Source organism: Triplophysa dalaica, chromosome 16 (genome assembly GCF_015846415.1).
Source record: "Triplophysa dalaica isolate WHDGS20190420 chromosome 16, ASM1584641v1, whole genome shotgun sequence".
Classification (NCBI taxonomy): Eukaryota; Metazoa; Chordata; class Actinopteri; order Cypriniformes; family Nemacheilidae; genus Triplophysa; species Triplophysa dalaica.
The window spans coordinates 6,195,539-6,214,385 of NC_079557.1; the positions used below are offsets into that span (position 1 = coordinate 6,195,539).

At 37.2% G+C, this 18,847-nt stretch overlaps 1 protein-coding gene across 2 annotated transcripts in view; it reads left to right on the forward strand.

Annotated features, from left to right (window-relative positions):
- macrod1 (mono-ADP ribosylhydrolase 1) overlaps positions 1-18,847 on the forward strand; it is a 50,780-nt gene that overhangs the window by 28,023 nt on the left and 3,910 nt on the right. For both annotated transcript variants that reach the window (XM_056769046.1, XM_056769045.1), the window contains 5 exons: positions 2,985-3,014; positions 8,999-9,115; positions 14,721-14,842; positions 16,125-16,155; positions 18,566-18,639. In XM_056769046.1, the coding sequence (XP_056625024.1) occupies positions 2,985-3,014; positions 8,999-9,115; positions 14,721-14,842; positions 16,125-16,155; positions 18,566-18,639 (374 nt within the window). The remainder of the gene's footprint in view (positions 1-2,984; positions 3,015-8,998; positions 9,116-14,720; positions 14,843-16,124; positions 16,156-18,565; positions 18,640-18,847) is intronic.

The window sequence follows — 18,847 nt, forward strand, 5'->3', positions numbered from 1 at the left end:
GTTAAATATGGATGAATTGTTTACAGCGCTGTCAGAGATAGTTTTTTATTTGTGGTTAAATTTAATGCATGGCATGTTGTTTGCTGTAAGGGCCAGCCTCAAGTAGTGCACGTGACGCAGTGTACAGAGTGCATGTCCGCAACTGTCAGTGCACTGAACTGTGGGGAGAATTGATTTTGACCTACATGTCATTCAGGCCCGCATATACAATATATACAGTATGTGGATTAAATGTTTATGAAGCCGTCTTTGCCATAAGTATGTGGTATGGTGCATATGTGTGTATGAATAAGGTTGTATGTAGAAGCCAAGGTGTCTGCAGGGTTCTGGAGTGTCAGACATTAAGGACATCTGTTCAGACACACACCCGACATCTCTCTCTCTCTCTCCGTGGGTCTCACCCCCCCCCCTCCCCGGTGACAGGCTATTTCAGAAACACAGACTTCCGTTCCAAATACTTGACCATCACCTCTGCTGAACAAGCTCACTTTCGAATGATTTATTACTGCTGTTTTTTAAACTAATGTAATTTCAAGCATTCTTGTGAAAAGTGTAAATGATGTCAGCAAAGGGTAATACTTTTCAAGATTATGCTAACAAATTATACGTGTTAATTTTTAAGCAGTTAAAAATGCTCAATTTCGAATGTTAAAGACTGGAGTTTTCCTAGCGTGAACTTTCCTCGGCTCTTTTGATAGATGTGATTATTTAAAATAAATCTCTCTCACTCTCAGTTTCTCTGTCTTCTTTGTGTGTGAGTAAACTCAAGCCGTGTTCTTTCTTTTTAGGCAACAATCTCCTCCAGTTCTCGTTGCCTTTTTTCCTACCTGGGTTTTTGTACATCCAAGAAAAATACACTTTTCTGGTTTCTACTGTGCCGTCTTTCCTCTCTTGATCTCATCTATATACTTTTATTTCATATTTCTTTTTCTCTCCCTCCACCTCCACACGTTTCTTTCTTACTCTCACCCCTGGCGTTCTGTTCAACTTTCTTTCTGTTCCTCCCTCTGTTTTTCTCTTTTTCTAATCCTTTGATCTTAATCCTGACATGAGTTTGCTGTTGGTGTATATTCCATCTGTGATTGTGTAGAATCCAATTGACACAAAGAATCAGCACAAGAGGCTTTTTTTTGTTTATATTCCTAACCTTGGTATTGATGTTCGTGGACATTGTTTTCCTTATGGATCCATTTCATCTTGCCTGAAGGAAATTCTTAGAGTTCCGAATAAGATTGCATTTTTTTATGCATTTTCAAATACAATGTGATCATGTCAATATACCTTACAGCTACTGTTTATGTGTGTGTGTGTGTGTAACCATCATTATCTTCTCTGTGGTACCAGAGATGACATTCCACACAGAGTTTAGGCAGATGGCAAATCTCTCTCCACAGGGTATTATCAACTTACAGTCTTCACTCATTTTGTCCCCCACTATTTCTGTTCACGTTCTTCCCCATGAATATCTGATCATCTTACTACTAGTATTTTTTTCTTTGACAGACGGAAGAAAAAGAAGCCGTCACTTGCAAATTACATCTCTTTTCTGCTCCTTTCTCCCCATCTCGTATGTTTCCATCTCTCCCCCTTTGCCCTCCCTATGTAATTAACTAGGTTTCAGTAACAAACCTTTGGGCTTTGGGGTTGCTATGGTTACCTCGCTCTCCATACTGTTTTCTGTTTGTCAGTCTGTCTCTTGCAAATGTGTGTGTCGGCGCGTTTGTTGCTTTTTGTGGTTGTGTGTGTATTCAGAATTGTGTTTGTCTGAGCTTGCATTACCTCCATCTGGTAAATTATTTGCGGGCTCATAAGTGCATCACTCATCATGCGGTTTAATGTCCATGTGCAGAGGTGTAATGAATTTTAAATGGGAAAAATAATCAGCAATCTTATTGCTCATTTGTGTTGTAGCTCCTCTGTCTGATCATGAAACAATATTGTCTGTTTTACCCTGCAATTGTCCCAATTCAGACGCAAAAAACTATTTGCAACAAATAAAAATGTTTTTTGACTTTATACTGAAAACATTTTTGTGTATGTGTATTTATTATTAATCAGGTCTTAGCACTTTGAGTAAAAAGCTCTTTTGGCAAGTATAATTTGTGAAATTGGATAAAGGCATATGTTTCATCCGTGACTTCAAGACCTTGCTTTTTACTGCATTAATGCAAAAGTCAATTAGAACATTGGATGAACAGTCTCAAGAATATTTATTTTTCACATTTTACTAAGGCAGAAAACCATATGAGTCATCATGTGCTTCTGTACTTAGGTCCCGTGTTACCATTGTCTGATGAAGTATGGCACATTCAAAAGGAATCAAATTCACCTTGATCTTCCAGTATAATATTTCTGTTTAACATACAATGTATTGAAAATTTTAGAGGTAAGGATTCTCATAACTTAAAACTAACGATGGAGCATTAATTTATGGCTAAGTCAGCCAAATCTCGTGTTGTTTCTTTTTTGTAAGCCTTCATAGCCTATACTGTCCTTTATTAGCGATATGGGCTGCACAACCTATATTGAACGTGACGGCAAACCTTAACCTGCACCAAAGAGCTGTTTCTAATTTCACATGCAAACAGTGTGTTAACATAAAAGTTTACATAGAGGAACACAGAAGCAAATAAATTACTCCTCTAATTTTTCTCTCTGTCTGTCTATTAATCTAATTGTTTAAAATTATGCTCAACTGTTATCAATGAGTGTAAGGTGGTCTTTTATAAATATTTACAGACTAGATTAGATATAGATACAGAATAGATAGAATGCAATAAAATAGAGAACAGACTTTCATTTGTTTTCTGAATGAGAATATTAAACAGACTACTCTGCCAATAGCTTGTTATCCTTGACCTTTTCCTTTTTGATTGTATTTGCTCACAAAGTTATTTCCAGAGTTTCTGTTTTAATTTTTTTGTATTAAATGTCTCTGACATCTTCCCTGAACTGTTCTCTGTTTTCTCTTTCTGTCGTTTCAGCTAACAAGACACTGCTGGGTGGAGGAGGAGGTGAGTCGATTATTTTTTCCCTCTCTCTCAAAGGTTGAATGAGAAACGCAGGCACTACATTCATGCTCAAGAGGGGAAAGACATTAGAGGAGAGAAACAGTAGAGAAGTGAGAGGAATTAGAAGGTGGAAGAGAGCAAGTGAGAATCAGCAGGTGGAAGCCAAGGTGAGACAGTGAGAAAGTGTGTGAGATTGGAGCTGTTATCAGCCTGAGGGTTAACACATTTCTGAATTTGAACAGCCGATCTCTGATCGCCTCGTGAGTGAGAACAGAAGCTCTATTTGAGGAGCAAAAGAGCGATTAGAGACCCAGCGAGATGAAACGAGCGCTAAATTCTTAAACCATCTCTGATAGAGCAACAAGCCTTCCCCTCCCGACACGCACACATAGCCACAAACATCGACAAGAGAAAAACTATTCATCAGCAGATTCTGAATAAAACGGCAGAATTATGGCGAGACGGTGCTTTTTCAAAAACGTTTGCTCACTGTGATGTATTAAAAGGTCCTTTGATCTGACAAGACAGTGGATCTTCCCTGAAATACAGTAAAACCTTCAGATTCCTGCTTTCTGTCTGTATGTACATATTTATCAAACAGGCAACTCAATGGCATTAAAGTTAATTCTAAAGTAATGCTGTCAATCAAATACAAATTTGTATATGAATTAATATCTTATGTGAAGATTTATTAATCACATTACATTCAAATCACTCCACATGAAGACATTTCAGTGACATTATAATTGTGTTATTGTGTCAAATTAAGCATTAAATAAACGTGACAAGTCAGTGAATTTCTCTGAGGTACCTGTTTAAACAGTCTATAATACTTGTACACATGGGGACGGCCGTCTTTAGCAATTGCTTAATGTCTCTGTTTTCCATTGTGTTGCACCATGAGCAACACATGCTACCGTGTTTAAGATAGTTGTTTTAGATCGTGAGATTATACCCTGTATGAACAGCTCCTTATGAGTAGTTGACAAATGTGTGTCCAATAGTGTGGACAAAAAATGTAATTTATTCTTTTATATTATTTATATTTATGTTTTTAACATAAAATAGCATAAGGGAGATTTAGCCTGATTGTTAGTTTTTTTATATCTTTTTTGTCACACCATTTATGGTTTACTTGTCATCAACTCAGAAAATATTACGAGATGTTCATTTAATCAGCATTTCTAGGTGTATTGTGGCCATTCCAATCCAGTTTGGAATCCAGATGTTGAATTTCAATAAAATAAAACGTGAGGTGTGACATAAAGATATCCAACAAGCAATGTGAAAGACTGACAGCATGACAAGACAATTGCATATCACTTTTCTTTTATTCAATTTTCATAAATACGTGTACAAATATTATTGTTGTATTGCTGAAAAGTGAATATAAACTTCTTTTCTTTGCAGTATACGAGGTCGGAAAAAATACAGACCATTTTATTTTGATCTGTTCTCCAGTTTTCATTTTCTACAAATAAATGGTAATAGAAAAAAGATGTGTTTGAAATTTGGGAGAATATTATTTGTAATTGTAGTGTACCAAACACTTACCTAGAGATAGTTAATTTATAAAAACTAAAAATTATATTTAGAATGATTTTTTTTTCTGGAGTAAGAGATTGCAAAAGATTGATCAGTTGAATTGTTTTCTAGTAAGATAACTTTGTAAAGAATTTAAGCATTGGCCTGATTCATTTATTTCATTACAGTTGATAACTTATTAATACCACATCTTTTTGCATAGGAAGCCAGGTAAATATTTTAATTGCTTTACATTTACCATATAAACTACAATCCATCAACGTACTGGTATTCTCCTGAGGATGTAAAACTATGTGTACAATTACCCAAAGTGCTGCTCTTTTAGTCATTAGTTAGGGGCTCACAATTCTCTTGTCTCAGGAGAGTCTAAATAACCAGTGTGTAATATTTATCATCTATTTTGTTGTTTAGCTTAGACTAGCTGTTAAACCCTAACAAGAAAGCTTTGAAAATAAAACTTAATTCTGATCAAATATTTTGTATGCTCACGAACATTTTTCAGTGTTTGGCTTGAAGGGTTACAGCTATTCCACTGGGCACCGCATCATTTTTGTGACATCGACAACAGTTGATTAATATGTTTTTATTATTATTAGGTTAAGGGTTGGTGTAGATGTTAGCTAATGTAATTCATTGTAATCATATGGCAAGATTTTGCAGCACTTCCGGCCGTAGCTGTATCCTTTCAAGCCACAACTATTTTCGTGAAGATGATCTCTATGGAAACAACTGTGCCCGTTGTGTCTTAGCATATTGTGAATTGGAGTACAACTTTAATGTACATCTATCTGTGTGGCTGGTGCATGCCTTTTTTTAAATGTATTGCAAGACCTTATGCACATAATTTATGATAGTAAAGTGCTATGCAAATCAACAGAGATGTCCGACTTGTTGACTCAGTATTTTTGTGTACGTGTATGCACGCGTGTGTGTTATTGTAAGCATGTGCCGCTCCTGCTCTCTGCCCGTGTTAAGTGCCTATCCGTTAAAGAATCAATACTTGTGATAAATCTGCACTCGAGATTTCTGGTCATCAGAACCGCGTCTCGCGCACAAACGCAAATCCAGAAGTCCGCACTGCTGTATATTGAGCTGGGTTTTAATGCAGTTCCTCAAACACAAATGGCAAATGGGATTGATTTAGGCCTGACCTTCACCTTCATTTTCAACCAAACTGTCAGTCCGTGCTTATGCATGTATTCCCCCACTCTCTCTCATTTGCTATTTGCTCTTCTGTCTCTCTGCTCTACCCCATCACCTCTTGTCTTCACTCCCTAACACTTCAACACTTCTGTTCTCTCTATTTCTGTCGCGGGTACGCAAACACACCAGCTTCCTCGCGCTCTCACTCTCTCCTTCTCTTTGTTGGCTTCACTCCTGAGGTTTGTTAAGGCAAACCTGGGTGATAATTAGGCAGGGACAAACGATACATCAGGGAGGACACAGCCTTAGAGCTTTGCATGCAGAGAGAGAGAATTATGAGGTTGAGTCTCTGCCTGTTGGTGTTTAAGGCAGGAAAAGCACTAAAGCTGAGAGAGCAAAAAAAGGAGGATGTGTTAAAATGATAGAAGAGAGTATTAAGAAGGTTTGGGATGGTGTGTCTGGTGCTGTATAGAGATATATATGTTTTGTTTTGCATAATGTTTCTCAGACACTTTTATGCTTTTACAGTGAGCAGAGCAAGACTTCCCAGAAAAATATAGCTTTGTTTATTTTCCAGTAAAATATCCTTAAAGGGCTAGTTCACCCAAAAATGAAAATTCCGTCATTATTCCTGCTGAACACAAAAGATATTTTGAAGAATGTTGGTAACCGAACAATGGCCCATTCACTTCTATTGTATGGACACAAAATCAATGCAAGCAAGTCAATGGGTATTGCCGTTGTTCGGTTATTAACAGTCTTCAAAATATCTTATTGTTTGTTCTGCAGAGGAAGGTACGTCATACAGGTTTGAAATGACAATTATTCCTTGATTTTCTTGCCGTTTTCAATGTTAAATGTGATACACTCCATGTACTTTGTTGATTGTCTGGCTGCTAATGTACCCCAATTTCTCATGCAGGATCGGTAAAGTGTTTGTCTCGCTGTCTGATCATAAGATGAATGTACTTCTTTTAAAATACAAAGTGTGCTAATACATATATTCACATACACGTTGATTTGTTTTCTTCCTAGCTCATTGGGATAATTTTTTCAAAAAACCTTTTGCATAAACCGCACTGGATTGTGTCTGATTTATTGACTAAAATAAAAACTGTTTTTAAAACCATCTCTTAAAAATGAAGGTGCTACAAAAGGTTCGTCACAGCGATGCCATAAAACAACCAATTTTTGTTTGCCCATAAGACCATAAGATTCTTTTTCTTTTTCTTTTTTATATTACAGAACTAGGGATTTTTAAGGTCCGACTTTGGTTTATGGAGTGTCCAACAACAAGTTTATGTACATAGAAGGTGAAAAAACATAATTTTTCATAATAATAGGCAGTTATTCTTACCTTACTTCTTGACTGACACTCAAATGATTCGTTGCATGATTCATCTGTCTAATCCCTAATCTCCTAACCTAGTCTGATGTGATTGGTCAGATGGTCTAGTCTGCTGTTATTGGTATTCCACGAATGAGGCTCAAGAGCAACAGTGTTTGGGGAAGATGAGTGAAGTTTTCACAGGCAGTCCTAGCAAAATGTAGGCGGAGACTATATGTAGTGACGTAAATCCACGGCGGTTAGCGAATCAAACAAGTGATGACTCATTTACGTGATTCAGAGTCGACTCCCTTTTTTCCAAGCCAATAACTTTGTTATTCATTCACCTTCTGATTTACAACTTGCAGACTGCTTACTTTCAAACATGGCAACATAACACACTGCATTAAATGTCAGTTTCATGATCTGATGTCATGTACTCTTTAAGAACACCCTTCCATCACAAATAACTTTTTTGTGAAATATGATACGTGATTCTTTGGATGTTAAAGGTTGTTAATAGAACCATTAAGTCAAAAATGGTTCTTCTATGGTTTAGCGTAGCACTTCTAATTTACGTCTCTGGAAGACATCAGTCCTGATGCTCAGAGCTCCAGATTGTACCGTGACATTAGAGTCTCATTGGGATTGCTGTTGTGTTCGTGGCATAAAGTTGCGCTTTGGATGATGGCTGTTATGGCTGTTAACTCATTAAAGTGGATTTCTGGTACTGATTTTACCTACTTGGAAAGCCACACGTGCAGTATTGATTGTTTGTGTTCCTCCGGGAGGGAGCGGTTTGTTGGTATTCTGCTTGAAAACCCTAGAAACCGGACAAGTGTTTAGAGAGAGATAGTGCCCTGGTGTCGAGGGATTTGTGACATCGGCAAGCAGATATGCCAGATCCAATCAAATGCTCTTACTAATGGCTGCCATGGTGACCAGCTCGGCCAATATGCGAAGGCCTTTCAGTGACACTTATTAGTGCTGCGCAGGCTAAACAGATTTAAAATTGAGAACAACTGTTAATGAACGCTTTTGTAAACATATTCTGTGTGTGCTTTGATGGATGTTTATATGCATTAAACGCATGGGGTTGCTTGCAAAAGGTAGATGTGTTGAAAAAACAAATCTATGTGCAATATTGGAAAATGTCAAATGTTTTTTCCATGTCACAAACCTTCTGTCAGGTAAGCAGAGAGCCAATTAGCACCTGCTAACAAGATGTCTGTGTTAAATTTAAAAGCGTGTGTGCATGTTGCAATTACACAGGAAGCCGAGCTATTCCCAACAGCCATACTTCATCACTGTTTTTGGATCTTTTCTCTTATTCCTTCCTCTCATGCTTTTCCCACTCCAAACCCCTAAGTACATCCTCCCATTTTCCATCATTCTCTCCACTTCCCTCTATGGTGTTCCTGCATTCCCTGTGTGTATTATTCTCCGTCTGCCTCTCTTGTTATCACTCTATCCCCCTTGTACAAATTCTGAGCACATATATGAAAAAAGTGTCAGGGTGCTGAAAACCCTTGAGTAAAGCTGTAATGGCCCTCAAATCTCTGCCGACAGTGCTGTGAGAAATCAGAATTTTTTGGGTCCTCAAGAAATGAGAAATGGGGGTTGGGCTTTTTAAAAGCCCTGGCATTAAAGTGTTTTGCATTTAAAGTACATCGCAAGTGCCTAACCTCCGCTAGTCGCAGGCTCAGACATCACTCCCAGAGACCGCCCACAAATCTGTTCGCTGTCTGATGCATATTGCACACAAAACTACAAATAGTTTTTTGTCTAGCAAGCTTTAATCTGATTGGATAATTCTATGTCATTTTTAATGGTGTGCAAATTGAAATTAGTTCTAAATTGTTTCTTTGCATTTTTTTTCACTTCTGACCTCATTGTGTAATCGTCTAATGATATATTAACGTCTAATTTTTGCAATGTTAATGTTTTTATTTTCACAATTCTATTTTTTCAGTTGATGGGGCCATTCATCGTGGGGCTGGTCCTCTGTTGAGTAAGGAATGCGCCACCCTGAACGGCTGTGAGACGGGGGAGGCAAAGATTACCGGAGCTTATGGCCTGCCTGCAAGATGTAAGTCGCTCACGAAGCGCACCACTCATCGTGCAAGATAATCATACAAATGCCAGATAAACAGCAGTCTGAAATGTTTTGAGCTCTTTAATACACAATGAATTCAAAATCAGTTGTTGAAATCAAATCCGAGAATTGGGGGGGGTATCCAGGATAGATGAGACGGAGAATACCATTAGACTTGTGTTTACACTTGATTACATCAAAGTCAGAGTGGAGCTTCTGCAAAAACTAAATTTTACTTAATAAATGTCACAAAGTGCATTTTTTTCTCTCTCGGATTTTCAATTCCTGTCTTAAGATTGTAAGCAGGTGTTGTGCAACCTCTCCAGCGAAATGTCAAAAGCCAGCATACTGTCGCACGTTGCCGTATGAATAAAGCATCAACGCAAACCTTTTTGCCGATCACTGTCTCACCCACCCCTATCTATCTATCTCTACCACCCCTCTCTCTCTCTCTCTCTCTGTTCCAGAAAGTGTTCAGTAATTATGTAGTCAGACAGTGTTTACAGAAGCAAGCGCACTTTAATTTATTCGCACACTTAGCAGTAATTTCCTTGTCTAATTTATGATCCCCCCACCACCGTACCTAGCTGTTCGGAGAAAGAGATTGCACACGCTGCTGATTCTCCAGCTATACCCCCCGACACACACGCAGATAAACATCACTGATTTGCCTCACCCTTCATATCCCCTAACACACACTCACTCCAGGCCAAAATCTCAGTTAGGTTTTACTTTGACTTTACTTGATTTTTCTCTCTATCTTGCTGTTGTTCTTTCTTATCTCTCGTGTGTACTGTACTGCTCTGCAGGGATGAGAAGAGTAAATATCAGCAGTAATTGTGGGAGTGAAATTAGGGTTTGTGGATGACTAAGTACACATTACTTCTATAATCGCTTATAATACGTTTTTCAAATTTGTGAGTGTTATTTTTTCTCATCCAGCGTAAGTCTATGAATCATTATAAATGAAAGTAACATTCATGTGCATAGCATAGAAATCCATTTCCAAACTTTAATAGCAACTATGTGCAATACTAAAATTAAGCAAGCAGCACTTATTAAAGGAAGTTAAATTCATTCTCCGAATTCAAAATAAGATTGGAGTGTTTGTGTAAAGCATTGTCATGTTTTGACTGCCTCTGTTGAAGCTTGCCCACGTGCCCTCGCATCTGCCGCTTGTTGGTTGAGGATAAGTGTGTTTGTGTATTCTAGTAAAGGAGAAGTATAGTAATAATATATAGTCTGCCAGAGTTGAAGGGACGAGTTAGAAACCCAGTGGATCTCATTGCTGTGTGTGAACGGCAAAATCTGCAACTTCTGTCAGTCCCTGAGTCCACCTGTGTACCAATACAGCCTTGACTAGGGACGCAACCGAACAAATAACAACCATTGCTAGGGGGGAGAAAGAGAGCGAGAGGAGTGTATATCAATGCACACACACACTCGTATACTGTCTCTGAGCCCTCATTTCCCTCTGTGGCCAATTAACACTAATTAAAATCCACACAGGCCAATCGAACACCCACTCTTCTCTCCTGTTATTTAACTAATCCCTCTCTCTCTCTCTCTCTCTCTCTCTCTCTCTCTCTTCCTCTATAGCTCAGAATAGATGAATAACAAGGTTCAATTACTTAATTACATTTATTTAACAATCCAATGAAATACATTGTACACTTACAATGGCTTCAAATACCACGCTGTTATCTCAAATTATATTAGTCCGCAGCCGTCTCAAAATCACAGCCCTTTCTTGTCGAAACCAGCCAAGGTGAAAGACGAGGAATCTATTGTGGGGCAGTCGTGCTTGATCGGGCCAGTCACTACGGGGACGTTGTAACTCGGCTGTCAAGCAAATTTGAATTCGAGAGAGAGAAGCGAAGAAAAGGGGCAGCGCCCCTGAAGTCTAACACCTTAGGACTTTTCAGATGATAAGCAGTTCTCTTGCCTTCCTCAGTTTGGCCGTCTTAGATGGTTGACTTTAAATCGACGCATCTGCTCATCTACCAGAGCAGAAAGGGTATGGAGCATGGTGACTTTTTCTCTGGGGGGTTTGTGGGTGAGGCCAGGGCCTCCCTTTGTGCAGGAGACAGGAGAATTGGGCTTGGGCTGCCTGAGTGAAAAGACGGGGAACCTTTTACGGGAAAGGAGGGAGAATGGGGAGGAGGAGAGAGAGAGAGCGGGAGGAGGGATGGGGAGACAAACGTAGGAGTGATTTAGAGGTTGATAATAGCAAGTTTGGAGTGCATTCGTCGATTCATTATGGGAGTTGTCAGGATTTGGTGAGTAGTTTGGGAACTGCGTAACAATAGCTTTTCTCAGAGCGGATGTTGAAGCTGGGTGTTATACTAAAAAAGAAGGATTTTTTAAAAAGCCACAATGACCACACGTTTAGGAATGTTTGGGGGTTTAATTCAAGTTCAGCTTTATTGACAACATATCTTCGCTGTCCTTTTGATTCCTTGAATCCTTCAGGAAATGGAAAAACACTTAAAAAGTTTAAATAATAAAATACTGTGTTGTCAAAGTTAAAAAAGCATGTTTAACACTTTATTGGTTAGAAATTTGCAAAACCCAGTGTCAGACATTGAGGGTGACTGCTAATAATGATTTATGGCCAAAAATATAAATCATGAAATATGGACATACAAGGTTTCAGAAGGACAGCAGTTATATGTTGCATGATGTCTATTATCAGAAAAGAAGCACATTTACTTTGTATTTGGAGTGAAAGTGAATGATGTAATTCATCAAAATGTATAGACTTAAGTATTTGAACATTTAACTAAAGAAAAAATAAAATCGCATGCTAACCTGCATGAATAAATGGCCATTGTGAAGGTGGGAGAGCACTAAAGATCTGATGTCTTTTGAAATAACACATCAACAATGCATTCACAGTAAGCTCACAAATGTGTAAGATATGTCCAAAACCCCAGTAAGAAACATTAATTGTGACTAATAATAATGATTTATTGCAAAAAATAAAAATCACTAAATATGGAGATAAGAGGTTTCAGAAGGACAACAGCTATATACAGGTGATCATTATGAGTGTGAATAAATACTAAAATAATTTTAATCTTTGGGTGAACTATCCATTTAATAAAACAGTTTGTTTACTATATTATTATATTACTATTATTGTTATAGCATACCTAAAGTTACACTTAAATAAGAACACTAAATGATGCTGAACAAAGTCTGGAATTTCAAGTAAACATATGAATTTGTTCAACAAACAAACTGCAGAAAACTGTTCTGGATTGTTCCAGCTTAACTTAATTTATGAATATGACATAACCATCTGCACGGGAATAATGTAGGAAATGCATAACCAGAAGGTCACCTGCCAAGAGTAGAGCAATATCACAGCCTTTAAAAAGTACAACAACAGCGCAAATAACACACATTTATTTACAAAGCTGATTTAACAAAAATGCAAGCCTGCCGGAGAATGTTTTGTCCCATTGATTTATATTGAAAGTGCATTACTGCGCATGCAGTTTTTGTCATGAGTCCCCCACGTTTTCTTACCACCAGGCCACAGCTTCCGCAGTATGTTTTGAACCTTTCAAGCTACTAACACCAAGCAGTAAAAAAAAAATTAATTCTCAAGCACAGTATGTTCTAAAGTTACTTGTGTGTGTTTGTTTCACACAAATGCAGAGAAAGTGGAGCATCGTGAATTCTAAACCTCCCGGCTGTTTTCTTTAGTTTGCTTTAACCCCCAGCAGCACCTGTGTGTCTGCGGTGATTATGTCATCTTCCTCTCCCTCGACTCCCGCTTTACAGATCATGTTGTGCCACAGACGTAACACACTTTTTGTGACACTGTACTTCTAGTGAAACACATGCCCGCTGTTCCCCGTTCATCAGTATGTTGTTGTCTTTTGCACATTGTGTGTGCGTATGTGCGTGTGTGAGTAATGTCTCTGCCCGGGTTGATGTATGATGGTGCTGCTGTACTAAACAAACAGAGGTGGATCGATGCTGTAAACACTGCAGAGTGCAACGGTAAATAAACACAGCCGGACAGCAGAGAGGTGTCAGTGAGAGGGGGCGGGTGGGGTGGGTCCGCGAATGAGAGAGTGTCACAGTCACTGGCGACGGATGGCTGGAAATCTGAAGGACGAACAGGGCAAAGGGGAGAGATTGAGGACGTGACACATGAGGACATGAGCTTTGCAGAGGACAGATAGTTGAACGTTTAAGACAGAAGGTAGAAAGGGAAACAGACACATTAGCCACTTTAGGACTCACATGGTCCCTACTCAGCAGTCGGCGCTTCCTAGCTCGGGGTCTTGAAGAGTTCGCTTGATAAAATTTGGTCATTTGTGAAGCCTTGCAGTGTCATGAAACGAAACACTTAGTTCATTTCAAAAGTGATATTTATTTAACCTTTGTATGCTGTTGATGTTTTTGTTATTCCGCCAATGTTTGCCGCTCTGGTGGATCCTCAATATTATTTGTTTTTTAATTCAATACAGCCATAAAAATGTGTAAAAATACTTTACACTCTCATAAAGGATGTGTAAATCACACTGTTTGAGTTATGGCTTTTAACACATTATGTGTCATTTTAAAACATTTTGTTGTTGAATTTATATTAAATATACAATTTTGTATTACATTTTATATTGAATAAAGGGACTACACAAGTTGAGTTAGGCAACACAAAATGTGTTTTTAACGCAACTGTTTTTAGTGGATGTTTATTTTATAACAAATACAAGAAACAAAGATCATTCATGGTTGATCCTTTATGGTTTTCCATCTACCGGTCACATTTTTTGAGAAAAAAGTGCATTTTCTTTTTGTTTAAGAAGTGCTAAAAAACATGTTTATCTTGAATAATATTATTGTCTGAGGTAAAACTTTTTATCATTTATTTAGTAAACGGGTCCACACAAGGGTTAAATTTGTATTTTATTAAAATGACCATACTTCCTTGCATTTAAATGCGTATAAAATGCATCCAGAAGTATATTGACATAAGTGGTGTAGTGTCATTCTTAAACCCCTAAATAGTGATAAATGAGTGTAGTTTTTGAAAAAAATTAATATTTTCTCCTGCACCTTAATGTCAAAAGTGTCTAAGCAATTTTGGAGTTGATATCTTTCCACTTTCTGTGAACTGATTTATTGAGCCAAACTTGTTTCCTATGCTGTTTGAAGTGCCCTTCAGATTGAGCATATATAGTATGTTTTGTATGATTTAGTTTGACACTCAAAACGGCCAAATGCCCTGTGAAGTCCACTTTGCAGGTCACTATCGGGCGATCTGAACGTGCCTGCCGTTGAGCTGAGTGTAAATGAGAGGAGGAAAGAGGAAATTGGGATGGAGGAGACAGGATGGAGACAAGTGGGGCTTCACTAATGGAGAAACAGATGGCAGAGACAAGAACAACAAACAGTGGAGAAGCTTTAGTGAATAGAGAAGAGCGAATCGTCTGTTGCTTTCTTTAAGTCTTTCTTTTAAAAAATGAAATCCTTGAATAAAAAGCAAGGATACCAGACAGGAAGTTGAGCTTATGAAAGACATTTCACATATTTTCTGTTTTTTTAGTATGACTTTGTTGTTTGCTTTTCACTTGTACAGATGTAATTCACACTGTGGGGCCGATAGTCAACGGTTCAGTGGGGGAGAGAGAAAAGGAATCCCTTAGAAACTGTTATTATAACTGCCTACAAACAGCGACTAAGAACAACCTGCGGACTGTGGTAAGTCTGATCAAACACAGATGCTTTGCTAAAAAACAGCTGATCTGATCTAATCTGATTTAATATTTATGCATAATAGAAGAGCAAGGAATCTGACTTCCTTTTCGAAAATGAACACTGAATCTGTATGTGAAACTGTAAATGTTACATACTGTATTTTACACGCTGCATGCTAAATTTGTCCTGCTCTCATATGAACACACATAAACACGTAAATAACATTATCACGTTAAACTCTCATCCTGTATTACTCACATCTCACATCGGCTTCACGGTTTAAAAATCTAGATGCCACCACTCCAGTCATAACACAGTACATAACTCGCGCTCATCCTGTGCCCTTACAATTTTATATGAACGTACTAAAACAGTCGAGAGCTGTTTCAGTTTATTTCTTTCAGCGATTGATTTATTTGATGACAGGTTACTGCATATATAAAATATTTTAACACAGTGCACGGGTAAGGATAAAAATACACACAGGGACAGCTGAGGTTTCTTTTTAAGTTGTTGGTTTTCCCTTATGTGAATAGAGTTTTTTGTGAGAGATTGTTGTCTTTAAACAAGTGAGATATTATTTTATAAGTGTATCTATCTTTTATCCTTTACTCGCCATCGTGTTTTAACCCCTACATTTCTTTCCTCTGTGGAACATAGATGAATTATTTTACTGAGCGTTTTAGGCACTCTTTTTCCACACAAATACGAAGTAATTATATTTACTTTTGACTTCCTGTCGTTATTCGCTTTCATTCCACGGCAAAAAAACTTCAAGGACGCTGTATTTTACAAAATAAGAATATCACACAGGTTTGGAATAAAAGGATGAGTAATTTACTTTATCAAACTGTTGCTGTTATTTATTTTAAAGTACTATATGTACATGCAGGATTCAAGTGGTACCATAACAGCCAATACCTTTAAAAGCAGCGTCAGCGACTGGCTGTGTCTCACTTCATTTGTTTTAAAGTAAAGCTTTTGTTTTTAAGGCCTTTAGTTCTGGGATGCAAGTAGCCCAGTGTCATTAGTAATGGATTGTATCTTTAATGGGTTGTAATTTATCAATTTACATTCACTTTCCCTTGTAAAAGCTATTGTTGTTGTTTTGTATAAATAGGTACAACCCTAAGTGCTTTCTAAACCATTTAACATTTTTATTATAATAGCACACATTTATTTGTGAAAACATTTAGGAGTAAATAATAAATGTTACATAATTAAAAGTGTGAAAAGTTGTTTTAATTAAGTATCCGTTTTATGTCTCTTTGTTGTTTCTGTCTAGGCTTTTCCATGTATCTCTACTGGAGTGTACGGTGGGCATAAAGTTTTATGATTTTCTATTTTGGCAGTTCTTTTTTAATTGTTTTGTCTTTAATCATTAATTTGTTTATATTCTTTACATTCTAAAAATAGCGTTATTGATCAAAGATTTTTTTTTTTTTTTATAGACTCATTTATGATTAAATAATCTGATCATTCATTAACAGCATCTATCGTTCTGGACCATAGTTTTATTGTGAGCTTTTTGCTTATACTGAACTTTTATTTGTGGCTGATATTTGTAGTAGAAACTTTAGTTGTGAATCAGTGAGTGGATATCACTTGCAGTAGCATGAGGGATTTTCAGATTAAGGGTGGTATTAGAGAGTCAGATTTGGAGAGATTAGGAGCAAGAGCATGTCACTGTGATTATAATCTCTCTCCTTAACTATACGTGTCAAGATTAAACTCAAAAATGAACCCAGCGAAAAGCTTCAGTTCTTAAAAAACATCACTGTTTTTTTTCTTAAACGTCTTCTTGCAAAGAATGTGGTGCTATGTTTTGGCAGTACTGGGAAGTGCTAACATGGTGTGAACATGTTGATCTCTTACACCTCCTAGTCAATCATAATTACAGCAGTTGAAGCAATGTGCGTGTTTGTATATCCGTAATAATAATGGTCGTTCTGCTATTTTTTGTGTAATTTAGTATGGATGAATAGGAAGCTGACATGAAGTGCTTTGTTGACGGTGTGAAAATGGTTTTGGCTGTTGAAGTATAGCTGTAGAAGAAATAAAGAGACCATTTCAAATTTCCATTTAATCAGCATTTCCAGATGTATTGTGTCCATTCCAGTCAAGGGTCTGTTGAATTTGAACAGAATCAAACTTGTGACATAAAGGCATTCAGCAGCAATGTAAAAAACCGACAGCATGAAAAGGACACATGAAAACTGTGATAAAAATCGAGGTTATCACATAAAAAATATTTTCCTAAATTAATTTCTGTTGTATTGCTTAAAAGTGAATATGAACTTCTTTTCTGTGCAGTATTTGAAGTCAGAAAAAATACAGAGCATATTTTCTGTTATTTTGACCTGTCTTTCCAGTTTTCATCTTCTGCAAATAAATGCAAGTAGATACAACAATTTTATTTGAAATTTGGGAGATATACCGTAGTAGTTCATAGAATGAATAAAAAAATATAATTTAAACATATACGTACCTAATTTCAGGAAAACTGAAAATAATTTTGAAATAAACCTACATTGATTTGTTTCATTAATACAATATATATTAAGATTTTATTGTCTCATACGAGTTTAATAACCACATGCACATTTTGTACTTTCAAAAATTAATTTGTCACTCAGCAGGATCTTTCCATTTGAATTCTGAAGGTGGAAGGGGATTAATAGTACTCACATAAAAAAGCTCAGAAGAAATGGTGACCAATTTCACCATCTGAACAAAACAAAATCTTGATGGTGTTAACAAAGAAGCATAACCAGTGGACACACCAAAATAGTTTTCTTAATTCTTATCTAAAGGGGTCATTTGACGCAGCTAAAACAAATATTTTTGTTTGCTTTAGATTTGATACAATGTGTATACACGATTTACGGTTAAAAAAGGCTGTATTTTCCACATAACGTGCATGTTTGTATCTCCTCTTTGCTCCGCCACTCTGAAACACGCTGATTTTAACAAAGCTCATTGGTGTGCTATGATTGGCCTGTTCACTAGTGTGTAGTAATTGGTCGAATACTGCACGGAAATGTGACGTCTATTACCATATTTGGAACATCAGGTTCTATAGCAATTGTACGCCCACCTTACTTGCGTATACATTTGGGTGGTCTTAGTCGAATCGTGTTACAAACTGACGTAGATTCGCCGGGCTGTGGTTACACGAGGAGTTTCAGGTAGGTTTGGGTGAGCATTCGCTTCTAGATAAAATATATATTTTGTTCCGACACTGAAATTTTTGCAATTTTACGTGTCTAATACATGCATGTGCGACTTATAAAAACAAAAAACATAGAAAATCACGTTTCCAATTTCCGGCGAATCTCCCCTTTAATATTTGTCTTGTTTCCCAGTAAAATATTGAAAAGCAAAAATGAATAGGATACTATATTAAGACTTCTACTTAAATAATATATCTTGAAGGTATTGAGTGTATTCTTCTTGTCCCATTAGCAAATTGTTTTTCTTGCTTCGTGAATAAATCTCACAAAATGGTTTATGAACAACAATTTGCCAGTGGGATAAGAAAAATGTAACCTAATTGAAGATATATTCCCTGAAAGCAGTCTAGCGGTATTACAGTATCTTACGCAACTCTTTCTCCAGTAAATGCATCCCTTTTAAGGAAGGTTATATTTTTACTGCTGTTCAAGATGAAAAAAGTGACTGCGAGGATTTTGTAATGCGTCTGTTGTTTGGTGATGTGTCATGCAGGATATCCTCCCGATCAAGCAATCGAAGTTGCCCTGAGAACAGTGAGAGAATACCTGGAGGAAAACCATGAGAAGGTGTGTACACGTGTATAGTATGCGTCTCTTTCCTATTGGTGATCTTTTTTTGCCATTGTTGTTGTTTTGCTACGAGTACACACCATGGCAGATGGTGGCTGCATAGGGACTTTGTTTTCTGACTCAGCACACACACACACACACACACACACACACACACACACATACAGTACATATATATATATAACTTTTAATTGGTTCCTAACGG